Raw genomic sequence first — 26,163 nt, forward strand, 5'->3', positions numbered from 1 at the left:
TCACATTAAAGACCTTTTTCTTCTAAACATTTTGTACTTTCAACTATTTGTTTATTAATCATTACAACAGACATATTTAACTCACTATGTTACTAACATTCCTCATTTCAGAACATTCCAATCTTTAAAATTTTAGGCAATTTAAACATACAAATGTCTTATCCTGTCATTAATATTTAAAACTATTTAAGCACTCTCATTTTAGCATTAAATGAAGAAACTTTGAATTCCTTAAATGAAAAACAACTAGAACACTTTGGATGGGGAGAATACCAGAACACTCTCCCCTCCCCCACGGCTGTCAAGAGCTGAAGCATAAGTAAACACCATTCAAGTTCTTGTCTTAAAAGATCATGGCACAGCAAAAGTCTTAAAGTACTCACAGCTATCTCCGCTGTCATGATATTCCAACTTACTTGCACTGCAGTCGTTCTGGAAGACTTTCTATTGAATTTACCACCATTTTGATGAATTTACAATCAATACCACTTGAAAGAAGTAACCACCCAGCTAATCCAGCATGGCAGCTCCTCTGTAAAAATTCTGAGAATAAAGTGTGGAGATGAATACATCAATATCTACATAGCTAGTGAGAGTCATGGCAGTTGCTCTGAATCTTGCTTCAAAAATATGTCTCATAGCCAAGAAAAATCTTTAATTCCTAGCAACATATCTTCATGCCTGGCTTGACTTTTAACTGGGAAACGAAAATGGTCCAAAACCTGCTTATGCCTGAAAAAGGAGAGATTGCCTCTCTTCCCCCCCCCTTTTTTTTTTCAAATGATTTGAAGAAGGTGAAAAAAATTGTGCCTGCTTCTCATGCAACAACTTTTAAATTCTTGTCTTCTGAAAATTAAGGCCACCTTTAAATTTACTATCAGTTCGAATTAGTATAAATTAATATCTACCCATTCAAATATTTTTCTTCAGCTCTCTCCAATCAATAAGAAAAGGGTAATAATTTACTGCAAATTGTCCAAGAAAAGTATAACCCCCTTTTAGAAGTGACATACCCTGTTCTTGCACAAATTCAAGCAATGTTTTTTATTGTAATTCAGACCTGTAACAACATCAGTAATAAGCAAATCAGAAAATTTTCCACTTCAGATATATATATATATATAATTGGACTGAAATTTAATCTTATGTATGTGTGTAATATGCACACATACACAAGATTAAAATCACTGCGACACATTTTTCCACAGTGGAAAAAGAAAATAATAAAATGTGCCCTGGAAATTGATGAATTAAGACTAAACACTTAGCATCTGTAATACACCTTATTAGTGTGTGTGTGATTATGGCAAAGCCTCAAGGGCTATCTGCCTAAGGGGAGGGATGCCTTCCTGGAGGACTTTCTAAGGGAAACTGGCTCGTATACACGTTACACATGGGGAAAACCACGAAAACGCCCATGCAACCAGTCCGTTCATGGGATTCGAACCTTGGACCGAACTACCAGTGTTCAGCGACTTTACCGCTCGGCCGCTGGTGGGACGTAATACACCTTATTAATTGTATTCATGTTATATACCAGTACAACAAAAACAGTTTAATTCTTAGTGGCAAGAAAGTTGTTCATTATTGAAAAACAGTTATTTATATTTCTCAAAACCCACTGTATAAAGTAAATAAAAATAAAACCAGAATTATGATAACCTGTCTTGGAAAATCAAGATCTTTGTTCACTCAGTGCTTTGATGTAGAAAGAATAAGAATTAAAGGGATAACACATGCACGTCGAAAAAAAATGTTTTATAAGCAATATTACATTTTTAAACTATTCTATTAGTTCTATAAAATAGAAAAAGCACTTTCTAAATACAGTGATTATACATGTAAACTAACTAAAACCAAACTTCTTTTTAAACTACTTTATTAACAACAGTAGCAAAAATACAAGAAATTACATTCAATTACAAATTACAAAATAATTTTAAAGTACATTTATAAAATTATATAATTGTGAAAATTTACAGAATTAAAAACACCACTTATGTTACCTTTATATATATAATAATAATAATAATAGCTAATTCATTAATAATAATGACCATTTTAAATGTAAAACATAAATGAAATCTAATGTACAAATTCAGTAGTGCAATATCCGTGAACTACAAAAGTCTTGTAAATAGTGCTCTCAAATGCTTTGCCTTAATTAAATAATCCAATTTAATACCACATTCCAGAGATCTATGTGAGCTAATAAAAAAATTTTTGAAACATGATTAAATAACAATCAATTTGGTATTTACATTTAAAATTTATCTCATAATCTTTATTAAAAATTATTTGTATTTCTAATTTAGTTGATCAGTCCCATTATACAGTAATTAGAATATTACAGAATATCTGTCTTCCTCAGAACAAATGTTTTCCTACTTATACCATTTATCACCTTTAGACCCCACTAAATTTCTTTAATGTTATTTTTACCACATCTATTACTATAGTATGAATATAAACTTAGTAATGTACCATATACTGAAGTAAAACAAAATTAAATACAAATATTAACTGACAAAACCTGGTTTGAACCTTCATGCAAAGTTCCATAAATGTGTAGAAAAATTAAAACATTTAAAAGATAAAAATTAAAAAAAAATTATTTACTAAATGTGGGGAAATGAAAATTACTAAAGATGAAGGAATGAAATTTGCACAATTTAAGTTTCATTGATTCAAAACATTTCATTTACTGCTGATAAATGCTTCCCTAAGTAAATGCTAAAAATCAAAAACCATAAGACTGGGAGGTGGGATGAAAAACAGGGAAGAGTTTGCATTTATGCCATAGTGAAATGGTCAGAGTCCGAAAAATGCGTGTAAACTCTTTCATTTTAGGCTATTTCAATAAATTCCAGCATCTGCCAACAACATACAATAAAAGTCTGAAATGTAAAAGCAAATTACACTATTTAACAACTGTTTAGCAATAATGAGATTTTTATGTTTTACTAATGATGGATCTTATTCCAGGAAGTGAATATCAAATGTAGAGTAAGGGAACTATGATACCTTTATTAATCTGTAATGGTGGAAACCTTTTGCAGATAATGAGAAAAAAACAAAAAAGGCGTTCCATACAGTATCTTGGAGTGACTGAAAATGCAGGGACTCACACGAATAGCTGCAAATCTCATAATATTAGTAGGCAGTTTGGATTCCTCAAGCATGCTCTGTACTAATATGGTATGCTTTTCAGATTATTCAGAAATGTTAATGAGATATTTTTTCACTTTTATGGGAATTTGAAGTTTCTGATTATTTTCACCTAATAATTACTGAAAACATTCTAGATATGTTTGATGGGACTGAGAACCAGAAAATATGCAAGCCATGTCATGCAGATGATATTTGCAATTTCTAATTCCGGCTACACCATCTGTATTACAAAGCAAGTTCTTCACACTTGTACATAAGATTCTGATCTACTACTCCACGCAAAAGATAATTATCCAAAAGCGTTTCTGTATAATAAATACCTTTCTGCCATAGTAGATACTAATGGGAAAAAATATGCAACATTGTTCAGACTTCATGCTTTACCTCTATTAAACAAACAATATATGCACTCTGATCATAAAAATCAACTTTCAGATATATCATTGAAGTAACATTTTAGATTCTTGCCAAATCATATGATGTGTAAAATCACTCTTAACAATAATAGGATTTATTTTAATAAACATACTTTTGTTTACATTAAAATACATTCTACACTCCTGGCTTCACCTGCTTCTACCAGAGTATGTTAATGACAAGATTATTATGTACAGTAAGAATCTTAAGAAAGGATTGGCATCGGCTTTCACTTTAAAGCAAACTCCTCCATGTGTAGTTGACACAAGCAGAAAACCTCTGATCTGATTCTCCATTTGGCTGCCAAGTAATATTTAATGAGATTGATGCTGGGATAAAACTTAACTTGTGATTATGGATAATTCATTTTTATGTGTTGTCTGTTATTGCACAAGCAATGGAAGTCAATTTATGTTCAGTTTGCTTTATTTTTGTAGAAGATTACAAAAAATTTTAGTTGTTTGGTTTTCTGGTTTCTGATATGTTTAGTTTATAGTAGAAGCCATATTTATCTTGCAGGCTTAAAAGACTAGTTTAATTTAAGCACATTGGAGTTTAACTTTCCAGGATTCTCAGAAAGCTTAACCGCTGACAATGGTGTAATGATAGCAGAATAAATTTCGTTGGCTTCCATGTAAACAAACTCAGTAAGATCCAGCTGATAGGAGGTGGATAAGGCAGAAACACAGGTGCCTTTGGTACTCACAAAATCTATATCAATTTGTGCGAAAGTGCGTTTCTATTTATTTTCCCTAAAGTGAAAATATAATCATAATTTCTTGCTATTAATCATTTCACAACATCCATTATATAAATATAGAGCTATTTCTCTGGATTTAAAAGCTTTTTTCATTTGGGAAAAAACATTCTTTAAATACTCATTGCCATTGCAACATTAGACATTTTTTCCCTTTGAGGTATCTAAAATAATACTAAAAAATCTCATGAAGGCATTTTAGAACTGATATTTACAGAAAGAGTACTATTCCTCATGAAAATAAGGAAAATAATCTCAAAATGTAATTAATTTTTTTTTATCATAGTAGTTTAATGCAACTTTTTTCAAATTAACTGTTCGCTTGTAATTCATTTCCTTGTATGCAGGTAATGAAGGATGTATACTAACTCTGTTGATTGTTCCAGATCACGAGGCATAGACTAGTTTTTTCTTGACAATTATTAAGCATTTATAAAATGGTTTGAAAGGCTTGAAGCATTTTTTTTTAATCTGTAACATTTTGCTACAAACAAATTTTTAAAAAAATAAATTAAAAAAATACATACATATATAATTTTCATACAAGTCCAAAAATTGTATTTACATAATTAATATAATGTTTTGTGATTGCTACATTAAACACAGAAAAGTTTTACAATATATTAATAATAAAAATTCAATAATAATCAGGAACTCATCCTATACTAATTAAAAACATAGTCTTTTTCCACTGAAAATTTATATTTCTTCAAAACTAAGGAGTTGATTATAAATTGGTCATTCCTTTGAACACGAAGTAGTATAATTTTTAAGAATATTCACATATGATTATATAGAAAAATATACATACATTACAGAAAAAATTTCAAGGATGTAAACTGTTTTTCAGAATTCTATGTATAAAATCAGTAACTCTATATACAAGGTACTAAAAAAATTTGACTTTAAGTTTTAAAAACTTCAATGATCAGCTGAATATCAATGTAAAAAAATTTTAAAACATGCATTAGTAAGTATACAAATTACAATATTATGTAAAATACATGCACATGAAAATAATTTAATAAAAATATTAATTTTTATCTGATATTAAAAAATTGGTGTTAAAAGTTACTGGAGGCAGTTAATTATTCTAAAGAAAGAACTATAATTTCATAATTTAATTATTTGTACTCGTATATGATTACATATTCTTGTAATATATGAAAGTAGAAATAATAATAAAAATTTCTCATTTCTAGTAAATAAATTATTTTAAAAATAGAGATATAAGAATTCAATTTGATGCACAATGAATTAACTAAGTAGAACAAATATAACAACATAAAAATTAAATAGTCATTAGTTTTTTTAAAATAGCACAATTAATGTTTTTTGTTGCTTCTGCTACCCTACTTCAACAGAAATATATATATAAGGTTCTCCATATCTGTTTCCAGGGAGTTTAAATGAAAAAGGTAAAGATATTGAATATATATATATATGTGAAAACAAAGTTTTATACATATTGAAATATTTAACTAAAACAGACATAACATAATAATACAATACAGTATAAAAACTGAACATTAAAACTCAGTAAACACCTTTTTTCTTTCCTTTTTTTGGGAAGAGAGGGATATTGTCTTATGTTACATAAATATAAAAAAAGGCTCAACACATCTCTTTTCAGGGAATTTAAATTCACTACATAATGAAAATTTTCAAAGGAAAAAAGAGGAGGACTTGCAGTTTGACATTTGTATTGATCCCAATTCGATGACCAAAATAAATTTTTATCTCCCAAAAAGGATTATAATTCAAATATTACAATTATCTTCTTAATTACTTACTTTCCCAAAGATTAGTAATAAAATACTATGTAATAGAATTCAAAACTACTCAGTAAGAATATTTAAAAAAGAAAACACATAGGTGAAGACCAAAATAAAAAGTTGTTGCTACTAAAATATATGTTATTATTAAGAAGTGAATGCTCTTCTTAAATTACTCTGCATAGATTTTGCACTTTATGAATTAACAATGGCTAATTCAAAATTTATGCAACTGAATGAAAAACAACTTTTTATATTGGTAATATGAAATTTTTTCTCAAGAACAGGGCATGAAGTTTGCCAGAGTGAAACAATTACAAATATTTATCATGTGTTATTAAAAGTTAGGAAATAAATTAATGTTTATTCTTAAAACTTATAAATAATATACAACATATTTTATCAAAATCAAAATGCTAGCATTCTTTAAACATTTACCATCTGCATGAATAGCAACAATTAAACTGTCAATAATTTTAAAATGTATGAAACGGGTATTACAAACTAATAAAACAGGGTCACATACAGTTTAGAAAAGTCAGCCAAAACCACTTTAACATTACTTCAGAGAAAGAATATATAGCTTTCTTTAAACTTATGAACTAAATTTAAATTCCTAAAAATAAAACTCAAATATGTAAACAAACAGTAACAAATTCGTACCATTAAATGCCTTAACACTAAATACACCGGAATAAAAGTAACCATAATACGTACCATGCAAAAATAAGCGATAAGAATGACTAAATAAAGCATAAACTGAATTCATACACATTATCAAATGAAAAACAAACTTGGGAATAGATCTTCAAAAACCAAGATTTATTCAATTTACAGACGAGCTCTTCTAAAGTATTGAAAAATGCATTTTCTGCATCTGTTTATCATAGGTTTTCTAGCTAAAGCTTGAAGATTATATATTGAAAAAATTTTTTACTCAGACATGTTTCTAACTTGTGATGGACTCTAGTCCTATTTATTTCAGTAAAAAAAAAAAAAAAAAAAAAATTAATTGTTAAATATCTTTTATTGCAGATTTGCAAATAAAGGGAGAGGAATGTTATACTGCTTCCTTCAATTAAATGCCATTAGAAATAGTTAATTTTTTTGCTGTGAGTTGGCAAAGAGCAGTACAATGCAAAAATATTTAAAAAATAAAATAAATAAAATTGTGAATTTTAGGAAATTAAATTCATTCCAATACATTAAAAAAATTTAGTGTATGAACTCTTATAAATGCTGTTAATTAAATGCATCTAAATGTGATCTCCAAAATTCAGTGGCTTACACATATAAACTAATATATGAATATTAATAATCTGTTTAAAATTATCCAGTATTCCAAAATGTCCACAACCTCATGTTGATTCACATATAAGATTGAAGCACTTCTATAATGTCACCAGGGACTTGATCTAAGCATAAAAATTTGTGATAATAATTTAAAAAAGGCAGATAATGTTCACATCAGAGATTGAAGGATCTTGGTCGAAGAGAAGTGACCCACTCACGAGCTAATTCAGTAAGCTCCAGCTGATCAAATGTTCTTCCATATACCACTTGACCCCACTTACAATATGCCTGTGAAATATTGCACTTGTTATAACACATAAAGGCTTATATTAAAAGTCAGCCAAAAAGTTTAAAAACTTATATGAAACAATAGAATTAAATAAACAAAACAAATATGCATTTCTGTACATGTAACATTTACATACATATGTAACATTTAGTGATAATTTAATTTGAAATATCTAAACAAATGCTTGCGACTTTTTATTTTGAAGGCTTTTGCTTAAGCTGAAAATTAGCATGATTTTGAATATTCCTTCAAATGGGTACAGTTCTTATAAAGAATATATTTCAAATGGATACAGATCTTAAAACAGTTCTTATAAAGAATATTATTAAATCCATTATACTCAATGGAAATGCACACAAAGAAATTAGAAAACAAATTTTATGAGTTATAAAAATTCCGACTAAGCATGCATGAGGGAGATCAAAATTTATGAATATGAATATAATAATAGCTATTTCGTACTTTCATCAAATTTTACTTTTACCTATTACATTACTTGTCAAATCAGTAGTAAACTTTTTGCCCTTTAATATACTAAAAATTATATAGATTTACTCTTATACTTTCTAACATCTTAATTTTAAAATATTTCAAATGAAAACATTGCATATCATTATTTATTTAGTATAATAATTTAAGAAGCAAAGGTTTTATTATAACTATCTATATCAATGTTTCCCAAAGTGAGGCCCACGCTCCACAGGAAGGCAATTCGATTGTTAAGGGGGTCAATTTGAAAATGGACTTGTCCAGAGTCACATTCAAATTTCCAAATTTTCTTCAAGAAGTTGAAATTTCATTTTTTATTTCCAAAAATAAAGAATAATGTAAGTGGTGTATACATAAAAGTGCTTTTAAATTGCAGTCCATTTTAAATATTTTATAAAGATATTTTGCTGTAGGGACACAGCAGCTGCTTCAGTTTTTGTTTATATTTAGTGGTGTGATGAAGTTTTCAATTGACCTTATATTTATTTCTTTCAGCCTTAGTGAAATGAGTGGTGAAAAAAAAGTTTGTCAGTATTTGGAGGAATATTTAAAAATTTGGTTTCATACCCCTGTACACAATGAATGTCACCTTTTTGTCTTTTATGCCAACAATGCCTGACCAACAAATCAGTGAAACAAAGTTGTTTTGGGGCACATTTGAAGGCGAAACATAATAATACTAATATTAATTCAGATTTGAATTATTTTCAAACTTTAATGAAAAATTTTTTAAAAAAAGTAACATTTAAGTCTTTATTTACTGCTCATAATGCAATTGTTAATCGTACTCTTGAGGCTAGTTATTAAATTTCATAACTCATCGTTAAATCTGAGAAAAGTCATACTGTAGGGGAGAATTTAATTAAACCATCAATATCAGCATTTCTTAAAACTTCTGTTCTTTAAAAAGATGAAAGATGTTAAAACTATGCCATTAAGTAACAATATTGTTAGCAGAAGAATAGATGAAATGAGTGAGGATATTGAAATACAACTTGTTGAAAAGCTGAAAACAAGAAACTTTTCGGTGCAAATCAAGTTTGAGAGACAGTGAGGCTGTACTTATCAATTACGTAAGATTTATTGATAAAGGTGAATTTGCTGAATTTGTTCTGTAAATCATTAAAAAGCACCACCACTTCCAAAGATTTTTATAGTAAGATAAAAAATTACTTAGATGTCAAAAATATACTAATGAAATTTATAACATCTTGTGCTGCTGATGGTGATTCTAATACGATGGGGAAGAAAAAGAGTTGTTTAAAATTGATGAAAGATGAAAATCCAAAAATGCTTCTTGTCCATAGTGTTATTCATAGGGAAAACCCTGATAGCTAAAAAAATTTTGCCTGTTCTAAATGACGTACTAAATTCAGTTATAAAGTGTATCAATGCCATTAAAGTGCCAAATGTGAATTTCTTTTCAAGTTATTTTGTGAAGAAGAAAATGAAGACTATATGAGATTTACACTTCACACTGAAATAAGATGATTGTCAAAAGGGAACTTTTTGTACAGATTTATGGAACTATTTGATACTCTTAGTTATTAAACGACAAACCTGAAATGAAAAATCTGTTAACGGCTGAGGGTAAGGCATTTGTCAGTTATTTAGCCGATACCTTTGAAAAACTAAATATATTAAATAAACAACTTCAAGGAGCAAATAAAACTATTATCTATGCAAAAGTTAAGATATTTGGTTTCATTATTTTTACTGAATTATGTCAGGCTATATTTATAATAAAAATTTTGAAATGTTTCATTGGCTTTAAAATGTGAAGTTACTGATACTACTTTACATGTTATTGTTGATCATCTGAAAATTTTATCAGCTGATTTAAAAGAAAGATTTTCTGATTTGAAACAAACTGATTTCCCAACTTGGATGATGCAGCCAATGTTAGTGGATTTGGCTGATATTTCAAATATGCAGTATCAAGGAAAACTTGCAGAAATGCAAAATGATGAGCGAGTTAAAACTTTATTTAATATAAAAGGAGTGATGACATGGCTTTGTGAGGAAACTGAAATCAAATATTCGAATGCAACAAAATATGCAAGAAGAAAAAAAAAAAAGAAAAAAAAAAGGAAAGAAAATAAACCGGCTGGATATAATAAAATGGAGAGACTTGAGACTGAAGTTAACTAAACTAGAACCTGGCATTAAATCTCTTTGCAGCAAGCATCAAGTGCAAGGATCTCGCTAAATTTAAATAATAATTACTAATACTTAAAAAAATATAGAAAAAACTTCCATTAAAAATATTTAGCACTTGAATTTCAGTTCTCCATTATATGTTTTGAAAGTTTACTAACTGTGTTTTCTCACAAAATTTCCTGGTGATTTCTTCCTAAAACCAATCACTCAACTTCCTTTCATGAACATTTCAATTTTTTAATATTAAAAATTATGTATGTGCTAGGGGGAGCATAATAAATTTAGAGAGGATTAGGTGGGACATAGCACAAAAAAGATTGGGAAACACTGATTTATATCTTCAGTGAGCCAGCTTATCAAGATTTTAATAACACTGACACACTAAAGTTCACAGCACAGCCCTCAGTCTTGAAATATGAAAAACCGAGAGGTCATCAGATTGAAACTAAGAAATTCTGGGAAGTATTTGCACTATGAAGTGCCATTTCAAAATAACTTATATACATAAAACATAAACTAACTTAAATTCACTTTATAACCCATGATTCAGGTTATTTAATTATTTATGATATGATTTTGATGTAAAAATACATTGGTATTAATTAGATGTTCTAAATTTCATGTTTTTTTGGCTAATTTCAGTTTGTAATTTTCTTATATACTTTAATTCTGAGAAAATCCCAAGAAGGTAAGGAAAATTTTATTTTAATAAACTTAAGTAAAATATCCATGATTTTAAATAAAATAAAAATTAAGAATTAATGTACATACTATTTGTGTGGGTAAACTTTCCATATGTTGATGAAAAACAAAATTAAATACAAATATTTACTGATTAAACATTGATTGAATCTTGTTTACAAATGTCTACAGTAGATTTAAACAATTCAGACCAAATTCATTTTGTGAGAAAAATTATGCTGGAAGCAACTAGGGGTTGGGGGAATGAAATTTGTACAATTTAAGTTCCATGAATTCAATAAATTTCCATTATTGTTGGAAAATAATTTCTTTAGTAAAGGCTAAAAACTAAAAATCAATGAAGTTGATTGTCAATTGTGAGACTGAGGGATGTAGCATAAAACTACGAGAGTTGGTAGCTATGACAAGGTAACTAAAAAAGATCTTGTTTTTTACATTCTATTTGATAAAGATAGTGACTTGCACTAATACAGACACACTGTGCACACACAGCAATCACAGGTCATCCAATGTCAGAAAGAAATGGAATTCAAAGCAATTCTTTTGTGATTGTTTGCTGTATTATGACTCTAGAGTAGGCCTTGTCAACATATGCATGAAGTTGTTAAATATTTTGGGCATCTGGAGAGGATACTGAGAATGAAGGCATTACCAGGCATTGATTCCATATGTTCAGATTGACAGATCTGATGACATTTGTAATAAATCCCATTGTGGGTGATCACAGGTATTGGATGACAAAGTCCTGAGGGCAGTTAAATGGAAGGACAGTAGTCAAATGTGTGGTGAACGTGCCAAACACTTGAGCAACTGGATAACATCCAGATTATCAGCAGCCAAGTAATAATGAGTAATGAACTGTTTGTCATTGCTGTTTTGGTATGACAACTCACTCATATTTGGTCAAATACTCACAAGTGAAGGAAACTGTGTCCTGTATGGCACTTCCAGGCATTGGTTATCATCAAGTGACCCTGTGCCACACCTAAAGACCACTTCTGCACCACACAAGATCATGTTGTGCATTAAGTTCTATTATCACCAGCTCATCCCATCACTGAGGACCTGTACTCACAACAGTTAGAATGGGTGCAACATGAATTGCAGCAGAAAAAGCCAGCACAGATTAATTGCAAAGGTACGCTATACTTCTACGATAATGCAAGACGATTTGGGACACCATTCAAAGACTTGTCAGGGAAACACTGTGCTTTCTATACCTAGTGCTCACAATTACCACATGTTTCAATCCCTAAACAACCACTTCTGTGGGAAATCTTTTGGTAATGAAGCATAACTGTAGCATGTAGTTCAGACTTCTTTGCATCCATGATCCCAGAATTTTATCACCAGGGGATGGGATTACAAAGCTGCATAAACATTGCCAAAAAGTGCTAGATGCCGATAGAGATTATTTCAAGACTTAACACTCAGTAACATGTGCTGCATGTTTATCTGTTTCTGACAATCTCAGATCACAAGAATTTTTGGTTACCTCGTTTTCCAACTCAAAAATTTTAATTCTATGTTAAATTCTTCAAATATCCTCTTTTTCTAAACTTTTTCACGTAACTGTAGTTTCTTCCAAACAAAATACATATTTAAAATAATTTAAATGTTAATTTTTTATTCTGATTTCCAAATATGCACAATATATTAAAATTGACACCCATAAAAACATGAAAATGGTGACTGAATGGAAAGCAACTGTCCTTGAACCACAACATTCTAAAAAAGATAAAAAAAGTTTACCTCTGAATGATCAAATTTTCTTAAATTATGGTATTCCTTCCTTCTTTGTTTTGGCTATAAAATGATAAAAATTTAAAATATTATTTCATACACATAATAGATTTGATTTTAAATAAGAAATAATTTCTAAAGTTGATATCAAAAATATTTTCAGAAAATTGGCTTAAGGAAATCATGCATATATGAGCAATACTACATACAAACATAATAAGGAGCTTCTTATACATTTTAGTAAAAAAGTGCTTTTATTATTATATATTTCTACAATTGCCTGAATTCTCATAGTATGTTTTATTTCCCATTTGTAATTTCAGATGAAATAAGTTTTTATGATCATGGTATCAGGATTTGGAAGGATAAAACTTTATTACTGATCATTATAATGAATTTACAGTATTTTAAATACAAAGTAATACTTTCTGCAAACACCCAATATATCTGGGAAAGAAAACCTTTTAATCTCCTTCGTCAAAACCGAGACACTCATCTCCAGAGCTAAATGAAATTAAAGTATTTCCAAAGAGACACAACAAATTCCACCATCCTTTGAGTTCTATCATAGCCAGATTACGATCATAAGACAAGTGGCAATCTATAATAATCTTCGTAAATAAACCGTCGACAAAATATTGAACATGAAAAAAATCACTCCTGCTGATCTGTTCTCGAATCTATGTCTATTATTTTTTGTAAGTATGAAGAAGATACTCGAACTTAGGCCTAATTTATTTTTAGACAACAATGCGTGGTAAGCGCAAAAAAGGACAGGTCACATTTGTGACTGAAATATATCTTTCCTTGATGAATGAAGATACTTGCCTCAAAATGAAATTTATCAAAAACTGTTCTATGATTCCCCCCCCCCCACTGTTTTCTTGATTAGACCAGTAAAAATTCCAAGCTTGAAGAATTTCTCTACACCATTACAGCAGACATAGCATGATGAATTGTGGCAGGGAGAATGAGGCCAATTCCTTCTTCCCCTTACAACACGCTGTTGAAAAAGGGAAGCAAAAACCATTTAGTGAGAATTTATGCACTCGCCCTGAGTGAATTCAATGGCAATTAATTAATCTCAATTCAAGTGTGAATACTTGCTTTCACACCCCACCACTCCACCCAACCCTACCTTTTATTTATTCATTTAATTTTTTTATTTTTAAACATGAATTCCCCCCCCTCTAACAGACTGTTCCTGTAAAACATGTTTGATATCTATTTAACAGTAATATAATCTACTGGAGGGGAAAAACATTTCACCAATCCCTTAATACTAAAAATATTTCATCACATAATTTCCATTTATTATATCAGCAGAATTTAAGCAGATTAATAAGAATGTTTATGAAAATAAACATATTCATTAATCTACTCATTTTAATCAGTAACAGTTAAGTGTAATTTTAATAGAAAGCTAGATTATATTCCAGTACTGAAACTTAATTTTAATCTAATTAATTTAATTTTAATCTTCACAGATTAGCTTTTTTAATTCAAAAAAAAAATCCATATGTTAAAAAAATGCATAATTTTCACTTTTTAAGCAGTATTTTGAATATTTTTTAAATAAAAGAATAAATTTCTTTTCATGCACTTGGAACAGAACTGTTAGTTGATACTCTTGTTTCCTTGTTGTTAGTAGCAAATAAGTAAATACAATTTCTTTTATGACCATTGAGTTTTCCTTTCTTTTGTGCATGAGCACACTTCTTTGCATGTTTCTCATATCAGTTATAAATTGAAATCACCAGATATTTTATGTATGCTTTAGTGGACTAATTTGTAGCTTACTGCATTACAGTGAAACCTAAAAGCTTTATCAGTGATTACCAGTAATACATTCAAAGACAGTTAAAGTACCTGAATTTACTATCTACTAAGCTTAGCTTTCTGCCGAGAGAAAACAGTTTTTTCCCTGCATCTAGGACAGACTAGATGTAATCAGTTCAAACCAACAGACAATAGCAATGGTGGCAGACACTAATAAAACTATTTACAGTACATCAATTAGTAATTCTTATTAAGTTACTAAATTATTTCCAGTGAATAAAATACTGCCTATGTTTTAAGTATATAGTTTTAATTTCTTGAAATTCTCATTATGGAAAATCAATAAATTTTTACAGATTTTTTTCTGTTGTCATATATTTCTACCAAAATGTGTGCTTAATACTAAAAAGTTGATAAGTGTTTTGTATTAGCTGAGAAATGCTTGGTGCCAGAGTGGAATCTTGGCTAATGGCGCATGTGCCGCCGGAGTTGGCATTGAAATGTATTCTGTGAGAAACTTGATTTTGTGGTACATTGGAAGTTGAGATTCATATGTTACGCTGTGAGGTGAAACCTAGCGCCTGAGTGTCGCTTTGGAAAATAAATGTATTGAAACTGTGTAATGTGTGTGGATTTATTTTATTATGATATACAGCTATCGACAGGAAATAAAATAAGTCAATTCAAGTTTTGTGGCCGATCAGAGCCGGAACAGCTAATGAAGTTTATGAGACTGTGATATTACTTTCAGTTTGTAAATTGAAGAATTACTTAGGATACTTCCAGATTGAAGTTCTGTAGAATTAAAAGGGTAAGTACCCTCCTCCTTTTTGAAGCTCATTGTACCATTTTGAAGCTCTTTGTTTGTTTATTGACTTTTGCTAATTAAAATGTCACTAAAGGAGATATTAGCAAAAAAACGTACATTAAAAACGCAGTTAACGAATTTAAATCAAAAAATTGCGGACGAAAATGTCCAAGGAAGTGACTTGGAAGTATTAAAGGATAAATTTAAAGTGTTTGAGACAGAAATAAATTCTAATTTCGATTCTTTGTTCGGGTTAGGTACGGAAGAAAGTACTGATGCTTATGTAAAAGAGATAGAAGAGATTGACGATATTTTCTTAGATCTAGAAGTCGAATTAAATCGTAAATTAGCTAAACTTTCCAAAGAAATTAAATCGGAGCCTTCGGTTTGCACGAATACTGAGAACAACGTTAAATTACCGAAAATTAATTTGCCAACGTTTTCGGGTAACTTACATGAGTGGCTTTCATTTAAAGATATCTTTTTAGCCAGTGTTGATTCAAATCCTAACTTAACAGATGCAGTCAAATTACAGTACTTAAAATCTGCGCTAAGAGGAGATGCTTATCGTATTGGGCAGTCAATATCCATAGTTGACTCTAATTATAAATTAGCCTTTTCATTACTAGAAGAAAGGTTCTCTAATTACCGTGAACAAGTGTATGCTCATCTGAGATGATTTATGAATATGCATCCTATGCAAAATAAGTCTGCGTCAGCAATATTAAACTTAATTGACATTAAAAATGAATGCATGAGATCATTAGAAGTTTTAAATCAGAGTGTTAACGGTTTTTCTTCCAATGTATTTGCATACATTTTAGGGCAAAAATTAGATTCTAACACCAAAATATGGTGGGAAAGAAAATTAGAGAAAGAGAATTTGCCTAATTTAGCAGATCTTATAGAATTTCTTAAAGATCATGCAAGAACTCTCAATGCTTCAAATAGTGTGACTAATACAAAAAAAGTTACACATAGAGTTACCGCAGTCGTTTCTAATGCAAATGAAAAACATTTGCAGAATTCGTGTAGGTTATGTAATTTGAGCAATCACAAGCTTTTTAATTGTCCCAAATTTCAGAAATTAAGTGTAAAAGAAAGGGTAGAATTTGTGAAAAAACATAATTTATGTTTTTGTTGTTTTAATTTGCACAGTGTGAGAAATTGCCGTTCTAATTACTTGTGGAAGAAGTGTAAGATAAAACATAGCTTTCTCTTGTGCCCGTTCTAATTACTTGCGGAAGAAGTGTAAGAAAAAACATAGCTTTCTCTTGTGCTATCAAAACAAAAATAATTCCGTTGGCACCACAGTAGAAAGAGCAGACACTTCAGATCTGGAGTTGGGTGATCAAAACAGCAATGCATTAAATGTACACGCACCTGCATTTCAAGCTAAAACTCAAAACGAAACCTTTACAGCCGCTACGGGTACTAAACATTGGGAAAAACGCGATTTTATCTACTGCCTTTGTATTCATTGAGACTAATGATGGAACTTTAATTAAGGTGAAAGCGTTATGTGATAGTGGAAGTGTTTCTTGTTTTTGTACCACTGAATTAGCGGATATACTTAATTTAAAAAGGGAAAAGACAAATATTTCGGTTTGCAGTATATCAGGTATTTCAACTACGATAAAGAGAAAAGCAGTTGCCCTTATCTGTAATCAGGAACAAACGTATAAAAGGAAACTAGAGGTTTTGGTAATTCCAAAAATAGCAGGTTTAACTCCCGCAAAGTTTATCGATGTTAGTAACCTTGCAAGCGGATCCGGAATTTTACATACCAGAGAAAGTAAACCTGTTGCTCGGCGCGAAAGTTTTTTATGATATGTTACAAGCTGGTAAAATCTATGTTCCTAACACCAGCTTGATATTACAAAATAGTGTGTTTGGATATATAGTTAGTGGAAATGTAAATGATTCACGGAGAAATAATTTATCATATTGTGGGTTAATAAATGATAATTTAGAGAGTTAAATGAAAATGTTTATCGAACTTATTGTCATGAGGAAGACAAAGCATTGGAAATATTTAATAAGACAGTTTGTTTTAAAGCTGGTCGCTACGAGGTTACTTTACCTTGGAAAAGGGACTGGAGGGAATTAGCTGATAATTACCGAGTAGCGAAAAATAGATTAAAAACTCTTGCAAAGCGAATGAATTATGAAAAAACACTGTTTTCTACATATAGTGAAATATTAGATGATTATCTCAAATAAGGTATCATTGAAAGAGTGTCAGATGGAAATATACCTATCGGTAAACCAGTATTTTACCTACCACACCAACCGGTATTTAGAGAAACCAATGTTTCAACGAAGACTAGAATAGTGTTTGATGGCAGCTCACATGAGTTCGAGCAGCTATCACTTAACGATTGTCTATGGACAGGGACAATTTTAAATCCTAACATGTTCCATCTGCTAATTAATTTCCGACTAAATAAAGTTGCAATTTCAGCGGATGTAGAAAAAGCATTTTTGCAGATTGCTTTGGCAGAAAAGGATCAAGATGCAGTGCGATTCCTGTTTGTGGAAAACACACAATTAAATGATCTAAAACTAGCGACATATAGATTCAAGCGCGTAAATTTTAGGATTAAGTCAAGTCCGTTTTTGTTGGCTGCAACAATTAAAGAACACATTAGAAAATATCGAGATGAGCAGCCAGATGTATTTAAAATATTGAATTCTTGTGTTTATGTTGATGATTTTATTACTGGACAGGACAGTATAGATGAGGCTCTAAGCTTATCGCGTAAAGCTAAACAAATTATGAGTGCAGCAAATATGAACTTGCGTAAATGAGTATCCAATGATCCTGAGCTGATGAGAAAATGGGAAAAAGAAGAGTTCGAGATCCATCCACATAAAATTAATGACTCAAATGAGACACTTAAGATCTTGGGAATATATCTTGGTATACTAATGAAGACAGTCTGAGCATAGACACAGACAGTTTGATGGAATTCCTTAAGAATAAGTGTAAAACGAAACGGTTCATCTTGAAAACTGGCGGGAAGATTTTTGATCCCTTTGGGTTAATAACTCCATTTACTGTTAGACTTAAATTCTTGCTACAAGAACTTTGGGTTCGAAAATTGACATGGGATGATGAACTACCTACCGATATCTGTCAAGAGTGGACAAAGTGGTGCTGTGAGTGTCATCATCTAAGTAAAATCGCAGTTCCAAGATCAATTTTGAATCCCGAAGCCGATTCCATAGAGATCCATTGATTTTCAGATGCTAGTCAGAGAGCGTACGGTACTGTTGTCTACGTAAAACTGCGTAAGGAAGAAGAAATTTCTGCACGTTTTGTCACATCAAAATGTCGTGTTGCACATGTGAGAAGAATTACGTTACCTCGTCTTGAATTACTTCGTGCATTATTAGCAGCGCGTTTAGGTTCTGGAGTTAAAAAATTGCTCGATCAAAAGAAATCCTCGAGAATATTTTATTGGACTGATGCCAAAATAGTGCTACACTGGATTAAAGGTACCAGTATCAAATGGAAATCTTTCATCGCCAACAGAGTTAACGAGATTAGGAAGTTAACACAGCTGACAGAGTGGTTCTATGGTTCAACAAAAGAGAACCCAGCAGATGTTATGATGCATGGTGTTCAAATTGACTTTCTTGTGAACTGTTCCAAATGGTGGTCATGCTGTGACTTTCTAACATGCTCAGAGTTTCCTCATCAGGACTTATTAATTGAGGTAGTTGAAGAAGTGTGTCCAAATGAACTTAGGAATGAAAGAAGGACAATGAACTGCATAACGATTCTAACTTAGTTTTAATTGCATGTAATGAACCAAACCTCTTTAATGATATTCTTAATTTGTCTTCTAATCATACTAAACTTATTCGTATTGTAAGTTTCATTTTCAGGTTTATCCATAATCTTACGAACTCTCAGGCAAGGAGGTACGTAGTACTTACTTTAGAAGAGATAAAGGATGCTGAGGTGTATATTTTATTAGAGGCCCAAAAAAGTAAGTTTCGAGAAGAAAATCAATTGAAAAGAGGTAAGTGTGTAAACCCCAAAAGTACTAGTGTAGAACTCAAAAAATTGCAAAAATTGGTTGAGTGTCCAGATGAGAATTTAGCGAGTTTCGATACCACTGAAGGTATAGAGTGGAAATTTATTCCTCCAAAGTCGCCAAATTTCGGCCGAATTTGGGAAGCCGGGGTTAAATCATTTAAGAGTCATTTGAAGAGAGTTATTGGTAATCAGTGTTTTTAATTTTAGAAGAATTTTTAACTGTTATAACTGAAATTGAAGGAGTATTGAACTCAAGACCTCTTACTCCAATTTCAGCTGATTACAATAATTTTGAAACTTTGACCCCAGGTCACGTTTTGGTTGGTAGACCTATCACAACTCTAGCTGAGCCAGATTTATCCAACATAAATGAAAACAGACTTTCTAAATGGCAAAGAATCACTAAGTATACACAAAAAATTTGGAAATTATGGAAACGTGATTATCTTAATAATTTACAAGAACGTCACAAGTGGAAATTTTTAAAGGATGACGTTCAGTTGGGAACTCTTGTATTAATAAAAGATGAAAATTTGCCTTCAACCAAATGGTTAGTGGGGAGAATAGTTGAGGTTTTTCATGGTAGGGATAACAAAGTAAGAGTAGTAACCGTAAGGTTGCCTAATCAGCATTTGATGAAACGAAATGTTCGAGATATATGTATACTTCCTGTAGAATGATGGTTTATTTCTATTATAAATTGGTATTTGTTGTAATAATTTGAATGTATATTTTTCAATATTGTGATTTGTTATTGTGAAGTAACTTATTGTAGTGCCTTTATATTTACATTTATTGAAATAATAGTTTTGAAATTGTTAATTTTAACGCCGGGAGTGTTTTGTATTAGCTGAGAAATGCTTGGCGCCAGAGTGGAATCTTGGCTAATGGCGCATGAGCCTCCGGAATTGGCATTGAAATGCATTCTGTGAGAAACTTGATTTTGTGGTACATTGGAAGTTGAGATTCATATGTTACGCTGTGAGGTGAAACCTAGCGCCTGAGTGTCGCTATGGAAAATAAATGTATTGAAACTGTGTAATGTATGTGGAGTTATTTTATTATGATATACAGCTATCGACAGGAAATAGAATAAGTCAATTTAATAAGTAAGTCAATAAATTTATGAAAAAAAAAAAAAAAAAAAGGAAAGTTGTTCACTAACCAGAATAAGCAATAGCAAAGTTCTCTTAATGCTGTACTGGTCCTTTTTCTCCCACTAAGCATCAATTTTTTCCACTTGAATAGTTTAGTAAGACTAGATTACACACTCCAAAGGGCAAAAATAATGCTGAAAACTTCCCATATTTTAAGAATAAAGTCACAGGTAAAGAAGATCAGTGATCAAATGGTTACAGCATTTTCAGATGGTTGGAATTAACATCCAATATGACCCATTTGCCACTAATGTTATTCATATAGGTACTAAATATATCTCCTTCTAATTCCACAATAATAAAGTATGAATAAAAGATTGCAAGTTACAAAACACAAGTACCTACAACAAACAGCCACAATGGAAACAGAAAAAATAAGTGCAAGTTTTTGTACCAGATGATGAGCATAAAATGTAATTAATGAAAAGGTTCATACAACTTATATGTGTTCAACTCGTTATCTTGAATGTCCTGCATGAGATATTACACCAGTATCTGTTATTAAGCATGCAGCATTTGTTCAAATATGTTTCAGAAATTTAACACAGACAAGGATTAAACTGCATAAAAATACTGTAATAAGCTATAAATACTTGGCAGTACAAGGTAGAAAAGTCTGGTATATTACTTGGAATCATTTGTACGAAATCATATACATTTCTTACAGATATCTTGCAAATGAAAATCTTGATAATAATACAGATGATAGAGAAGTAGTTAAAGTAATAAATAATATGGTTACTTTTAATCCTTAAACTATTCTAAGGTTTGTCCTCAGAAAGGGCAAAAATGCCATGAAAAAAAGCTATTTTCTTGATCATAATTCCAAAATACTGTTGCTATTTTATATCTGGACTCTTTCTCTTCTAACAGATATCTTGATTTTTTTTGGACTATTTTAAAATGCACATATATATCCTTATTTAGAAATTTAAGTAAAAATGCTGGGACATATATATATGGCCGGAACAGTTGGAGAGATTTAAAAATTATAACACTTACTGCAGTTGTTAAAAACCTGTTATTGTTGCACTAGATAAAATTTAAAGAGGTGAGGAGATGATTGTTTCTACTGCAGATACTTGTGAAACTGACATTAATAGTAGATGATAATCTTGCGGAAACTCATGAAAAATATATTAAAAACCAGATTCAGTCAGGAAATAATATAGTATCATACAGTTAACTTAAATATTTCATCCTAAACAAATGGGACCTTATGTGTAAAATGAACAAGGAGAACGTGCTAAGATATTACTTCATTATATAAAACCATGTTCTGCCTTACATCACAACTTTTCAAACAAAACCAACTCCTTTTCCACATATGTATTTTTCCAATTAAGTCTTACAAAATGTTTCAGCTTCAATGTGATAGTCTTAGTGAAAAAGACTGTAAATGAAGATTTTATACTATAATGTATTTTCCCCCCTTTCTGCAGGCCTCCATGGTGTACTGGTTAGCACATTTGGCATATATTTAAGAGATCCAGGATGCCTATTTTATGATCACAGCAAACAATATTGACTTAAAAAAAACTGGTATGGACAGCCATCACAACTTATTGGAGAAAGCCATTCTGTGGTCCTCAATTGGTGGGCGGGTGGGTTCATTTGACTTTACTAAAAGGGTACAAGGCTTCAAGGAGCTATAGACCAATCGCAGCACAGACGAGTGACGAAATTTATAGCGCGCGCTGGCTGAAGTTCTTCGGAAAAAATTGCACAAAACAGTATTATGACCAAAACGCAGCAGAATATGCTGCTGTGTTATGTGAAGGGAAATCCCGTTTTTTAAGGGGAAAGTTAACACAGGAATTTAGAGCTAAGAAATAAAGAGTGATATGGGATACCACGAAAGCAATGGTAAATAGATAAGAGTAAATTAATTAAGCTTACTTCAAATCCTTTTAGAAATAAACAATTTTAATCATTTAAATTTATAATATGATTAATTTGCATTACAATGTAATAGCAAACTAAGTTTCCGCCACCCATGCTTACATTTAAACTGTTTTCCCGCAAGTTACTATTGGAAAAGTATTTCTTTAAATAAAAAATTAGAAAGGTAATATTTTTTCCTTAATATTTCTTCCCTTTTTTTTATTTTCTTTTTCTATGAAAATTATTTCTTTCAGGAAAAGAAATAAAATTCATTCGCTATTACAGTATGGCAGATTGCTGCTGCATTCAACTATCACACACGCATCAAAATGCTTTATTTTAAATAATTTATTCTATAATTAACATGAAAGAAAATATTTTTTCAATATAAAATATATAACCAAAATTAAACTAATCTATCCTGTATCTGTGATTAATTCATTTTGCAATATTTGTCACATAATTACTAATACCTTTTTTAAATATTACATTGCTGTTATTTTAATTATATATATATATATATATATAAGAACTGCTCAGTTTAAATAATCTTCCTTCTCAAAAGATTTTATTCTGTGGAAATAATTAAAAGATAGTAATATTTTCACAGTGCAAGTACACTCAAAAGTCGTTAATCCGGACTCGTCGGGACTTCGGCGATTCCGGATTATCGATTTTTCCGGATTATAGATCATCAGTTTAAATCTCGCAAGATGGCATGCAGAAATTCTAAAATTAAAAATATGAAACCGTAATTTATGAAATAAAGAACAATTATGATCTAAAGGGTATCAAAATTTGCAAAAAGAAAAAGCTTAATATTTATTTGTTTACTTTATTAAACATTTCTTTCAATGTAAGTTGTTTAAGTTTTGCTTCGTTTCATGTGATAATACTTTCTCTTTAATTCTATTAAACAGACATAATTTCTTGTTCAGTTACAAAGTTCGTTGTTCAAGTCCTATAATTGCTGTGTCGAGAATACCGACTAATTTGTCAATTGAAATTTTTTCGTTTTCAATAACCTTTGTGTCACTTTCTTCACTATCGGAAGTGAATTATAATGACAAGGAATTTGATTTAAATCATATCAAAGACGGAGCATATCGAGATGAAGTACTACATTTGGTAAAGAATTATAAGCCAAATAAAATAAAAACATCTGCGCTGAAGATAAGGATAGTGCTGACAAATCAACTTCCAATTCATTACGCGCCCGCCGCCGAGCAGCGTGAAATTGATAAACAGATTTCGGATTTCAAAACACACTTTCGCTTTAGATCCTTTACATATTAACAAATATATATCGGAAATTCTATTTGATATAATCGAAAGTTTAAGCTTACTTTTATAAAATTGCTCTTACAGTCTGCAAAAAATAATAAGCCGGATCCAATTCGAAAATTAAGGAACAACGCAATCATCAACATTAACTGAAATAGATAATTAGATAATTTTAGCTTATACGTCCATTATACATAAAATGCGCACGCGAAAACGTATTCTGCACTTGCGCAGTCGTAAAAGGTCTTACGCGCACGCGTGAACGCCTCTGCGCATGTGTCAACGCGGCGCATGCGCAGAAAGTTTTTAGTTTTTATGTCCGGATTATAGATCATTCCGAATTATGGGTGTCCGAATTAACGACTTTTGACTGTACTAAAGTAAAAATAATCAGTGTAGGTCTCCTGCAGTTGAAGTCCTTGTCAAACCAGCGTTTCGACACATTTTAAATAGAAAACTAATAATAATCAATATCTCTTTTCAATATAAAAATGAGAATGCTATGAACAGTATTTTAAGTTTGCAAAGAAACAATGATTTTTACTTCCTTGTACGAAGTAAAAAGGAAGTATTGTTATCGCGAAAAGTTTCAGGCAGCATATTTCAACGAAAATATCCATTTTGACCGCTATCGAATGCAATTTAACGATGTTTTTGCGTGATATCTGTACGTAAGAACAGAATAAAATACTCTTTTCCCTCAAAAAAATTATAAAACTGCTGTAAAATTAATTCTGAAGAGAATTTTTCGTGGCGTCTGTACGAACGTATGTACGTACGTGCGTACGTATGTATCTCGCTAACTCAAAAACGAGTAGCCTCAGAACGTTGAAATTTTGTATGTAGGACTGCTATAACATGTAGATGTGCACCTCGTATTTTGGTTGCAATCGGCCACACCAAACGTATATAAATATATTTATATATATATATCCACTCTGTTACCCGGCTCAGTGATCTCAGTTTCTTTACTCTTATATGTTTGTAAATTGTACATTTTTTGCTTTAAAAATGATTGAATTATGTTGTTTTTATCTTCCGGTTAAGGATTTTACGCCTTTAGTAAATCTGTGTGCAATATTTTTAGAATTATCAGCAATTTTAAAGTTGTTTAATTGCCACTAAGCCTTTTTTAATGGCGGCCATTGATGTTTACATTTGAAACAGGAGACTAGTGGATTTGTTGCCAATCTAGAGAAACTTAGCTTCAGAACAACAAAGATAACGCATTCATTTATTATTGCCAATTAAATCATGCTTAATTCTTTCTTGAATTTTTTCGAGAAAATAAGTGTTTGAGATTTACTTCGTAATTTTTAATATACATATTTTGAGTTTTTATGTAATTTGCCTTCTTGCGAATTGAGAACTGAATTCATTAAATGAGAAATACTCAATCGTCTGTGAAAAACTGTCTCTCTCTCTTTTTTTTTTTTTTTTTTTTCTTAATTTCTTTTATACATCATTCTAACTTTATTATAGTATTTGAATCGAACATGTGGCAACGATTAGATAATTCTGTTCTTTAAATGATATAAATTTTGTGCATTATGAGTTATAATGTGAACGAAATATAATACTGATGGGGAGTCATCAGTTTTGCGCAACACAAAAAGTGAGAATTTTAGCTGATTTTCGAGTTTTAATAAGTCAAATTCTTTTTGTCATACATATATGAAATTTTCAGTGTGGCATCTTTATGCATAGATGATTATCTCTCTTGATTTATTTTACTTAATAGTGCATAAGAATTTGTTTTATAAAGAAAAAACTAACTGTATTTTCCGAAAATTTAAAATTTGTACTGAAGCACTGCACGTAAACTAACAGTAATACAAATTTAGTTACAGTAATAATTTTTAAGTGAATCTAGCGCCAGAGCGTCGCTATGGTAAACAAATACTAGAGTGAATTTTAAAGAATGCATTTATTCTATTGTGGTTTATGCGCTGTCGGCAAAGTAGACTTAATTCAATCCAATAAGTTTAAATGAAATGCAAGAAAAATGCATATAATTTAATATTCCGTACAAGGAAGTCATGTGGTGTACACATCAGATTTTTTAATACTATAATAGGTTACAAAAGTACTATTCCATGAACAAACCCTCAGTCTTATAGCATTGTTACTTTATAGCATAATACAATAATAATGCAGTATAATTCTGCTTACAAGCTTAATAGCTGCCGAGCGGTAGAGTTGCTGAGCGCAGGCAGTTTGGTCCGAGGTTCAAATCCCACAAACGAGCTGGCTGGCGTTTTCGTGGCTTTCCCCATGTGTAACGTGTATACGAGCCAGTTTCCCTTAGAAAGTTCTCACTTAGAAACCAGTTTTAAAACGTAATAAAATTGCACACACATAAACAAACAAAAAAAAAAAAAAAAAAGCCTTCAGATTTTACATTACT

General features: G+C 30.7%; 1 protein-coding gene across 1 annotated transcript in view; it reads right to left on the bottom strand.

Moving 5' to 3' along the window:
* Positions 1-1,862: 1,862 nt before the first annotated feature.
* The window catches only part of LOC118183736 (uncharacterized), a 93,818-nt gene continuing 69,517 nt past the window's right edge, over positions 1,863-26,163 (bottom strand). Inside the window, exons 17-18 of the mRNA XM_035353335.2 lie at positions 12,806-12,859; positions 1,863-7,701 (exon numbers count right to left, since the gene is read on the bottom strand). Coding sequence (XP_035209226.1) covers positions 7,588-7,701; positions 12,806-12,859 — 168 coding nt within the window. The 3' untranslated portion in view covers positions 1,863-7,587. The remainder of the gene's footprint in view (positions 7,702-12,805; positions 12,860-26,163) is intronic.

The sequence above is a fragment of the Stegodyphus dumicola genome, chromosome 2, assembly GCF_044657685.1.
Source record: "Stegodyphus dumicola isolate Sdum_Otavi_A_Nest chromosome 2, ASM4465768v1".
NCBI lineage: Eukaryota > Metazoa > Arthropoda > Arachnida > Araneae > Eresidae > Stegodyphus > Stegodyphus dumicola.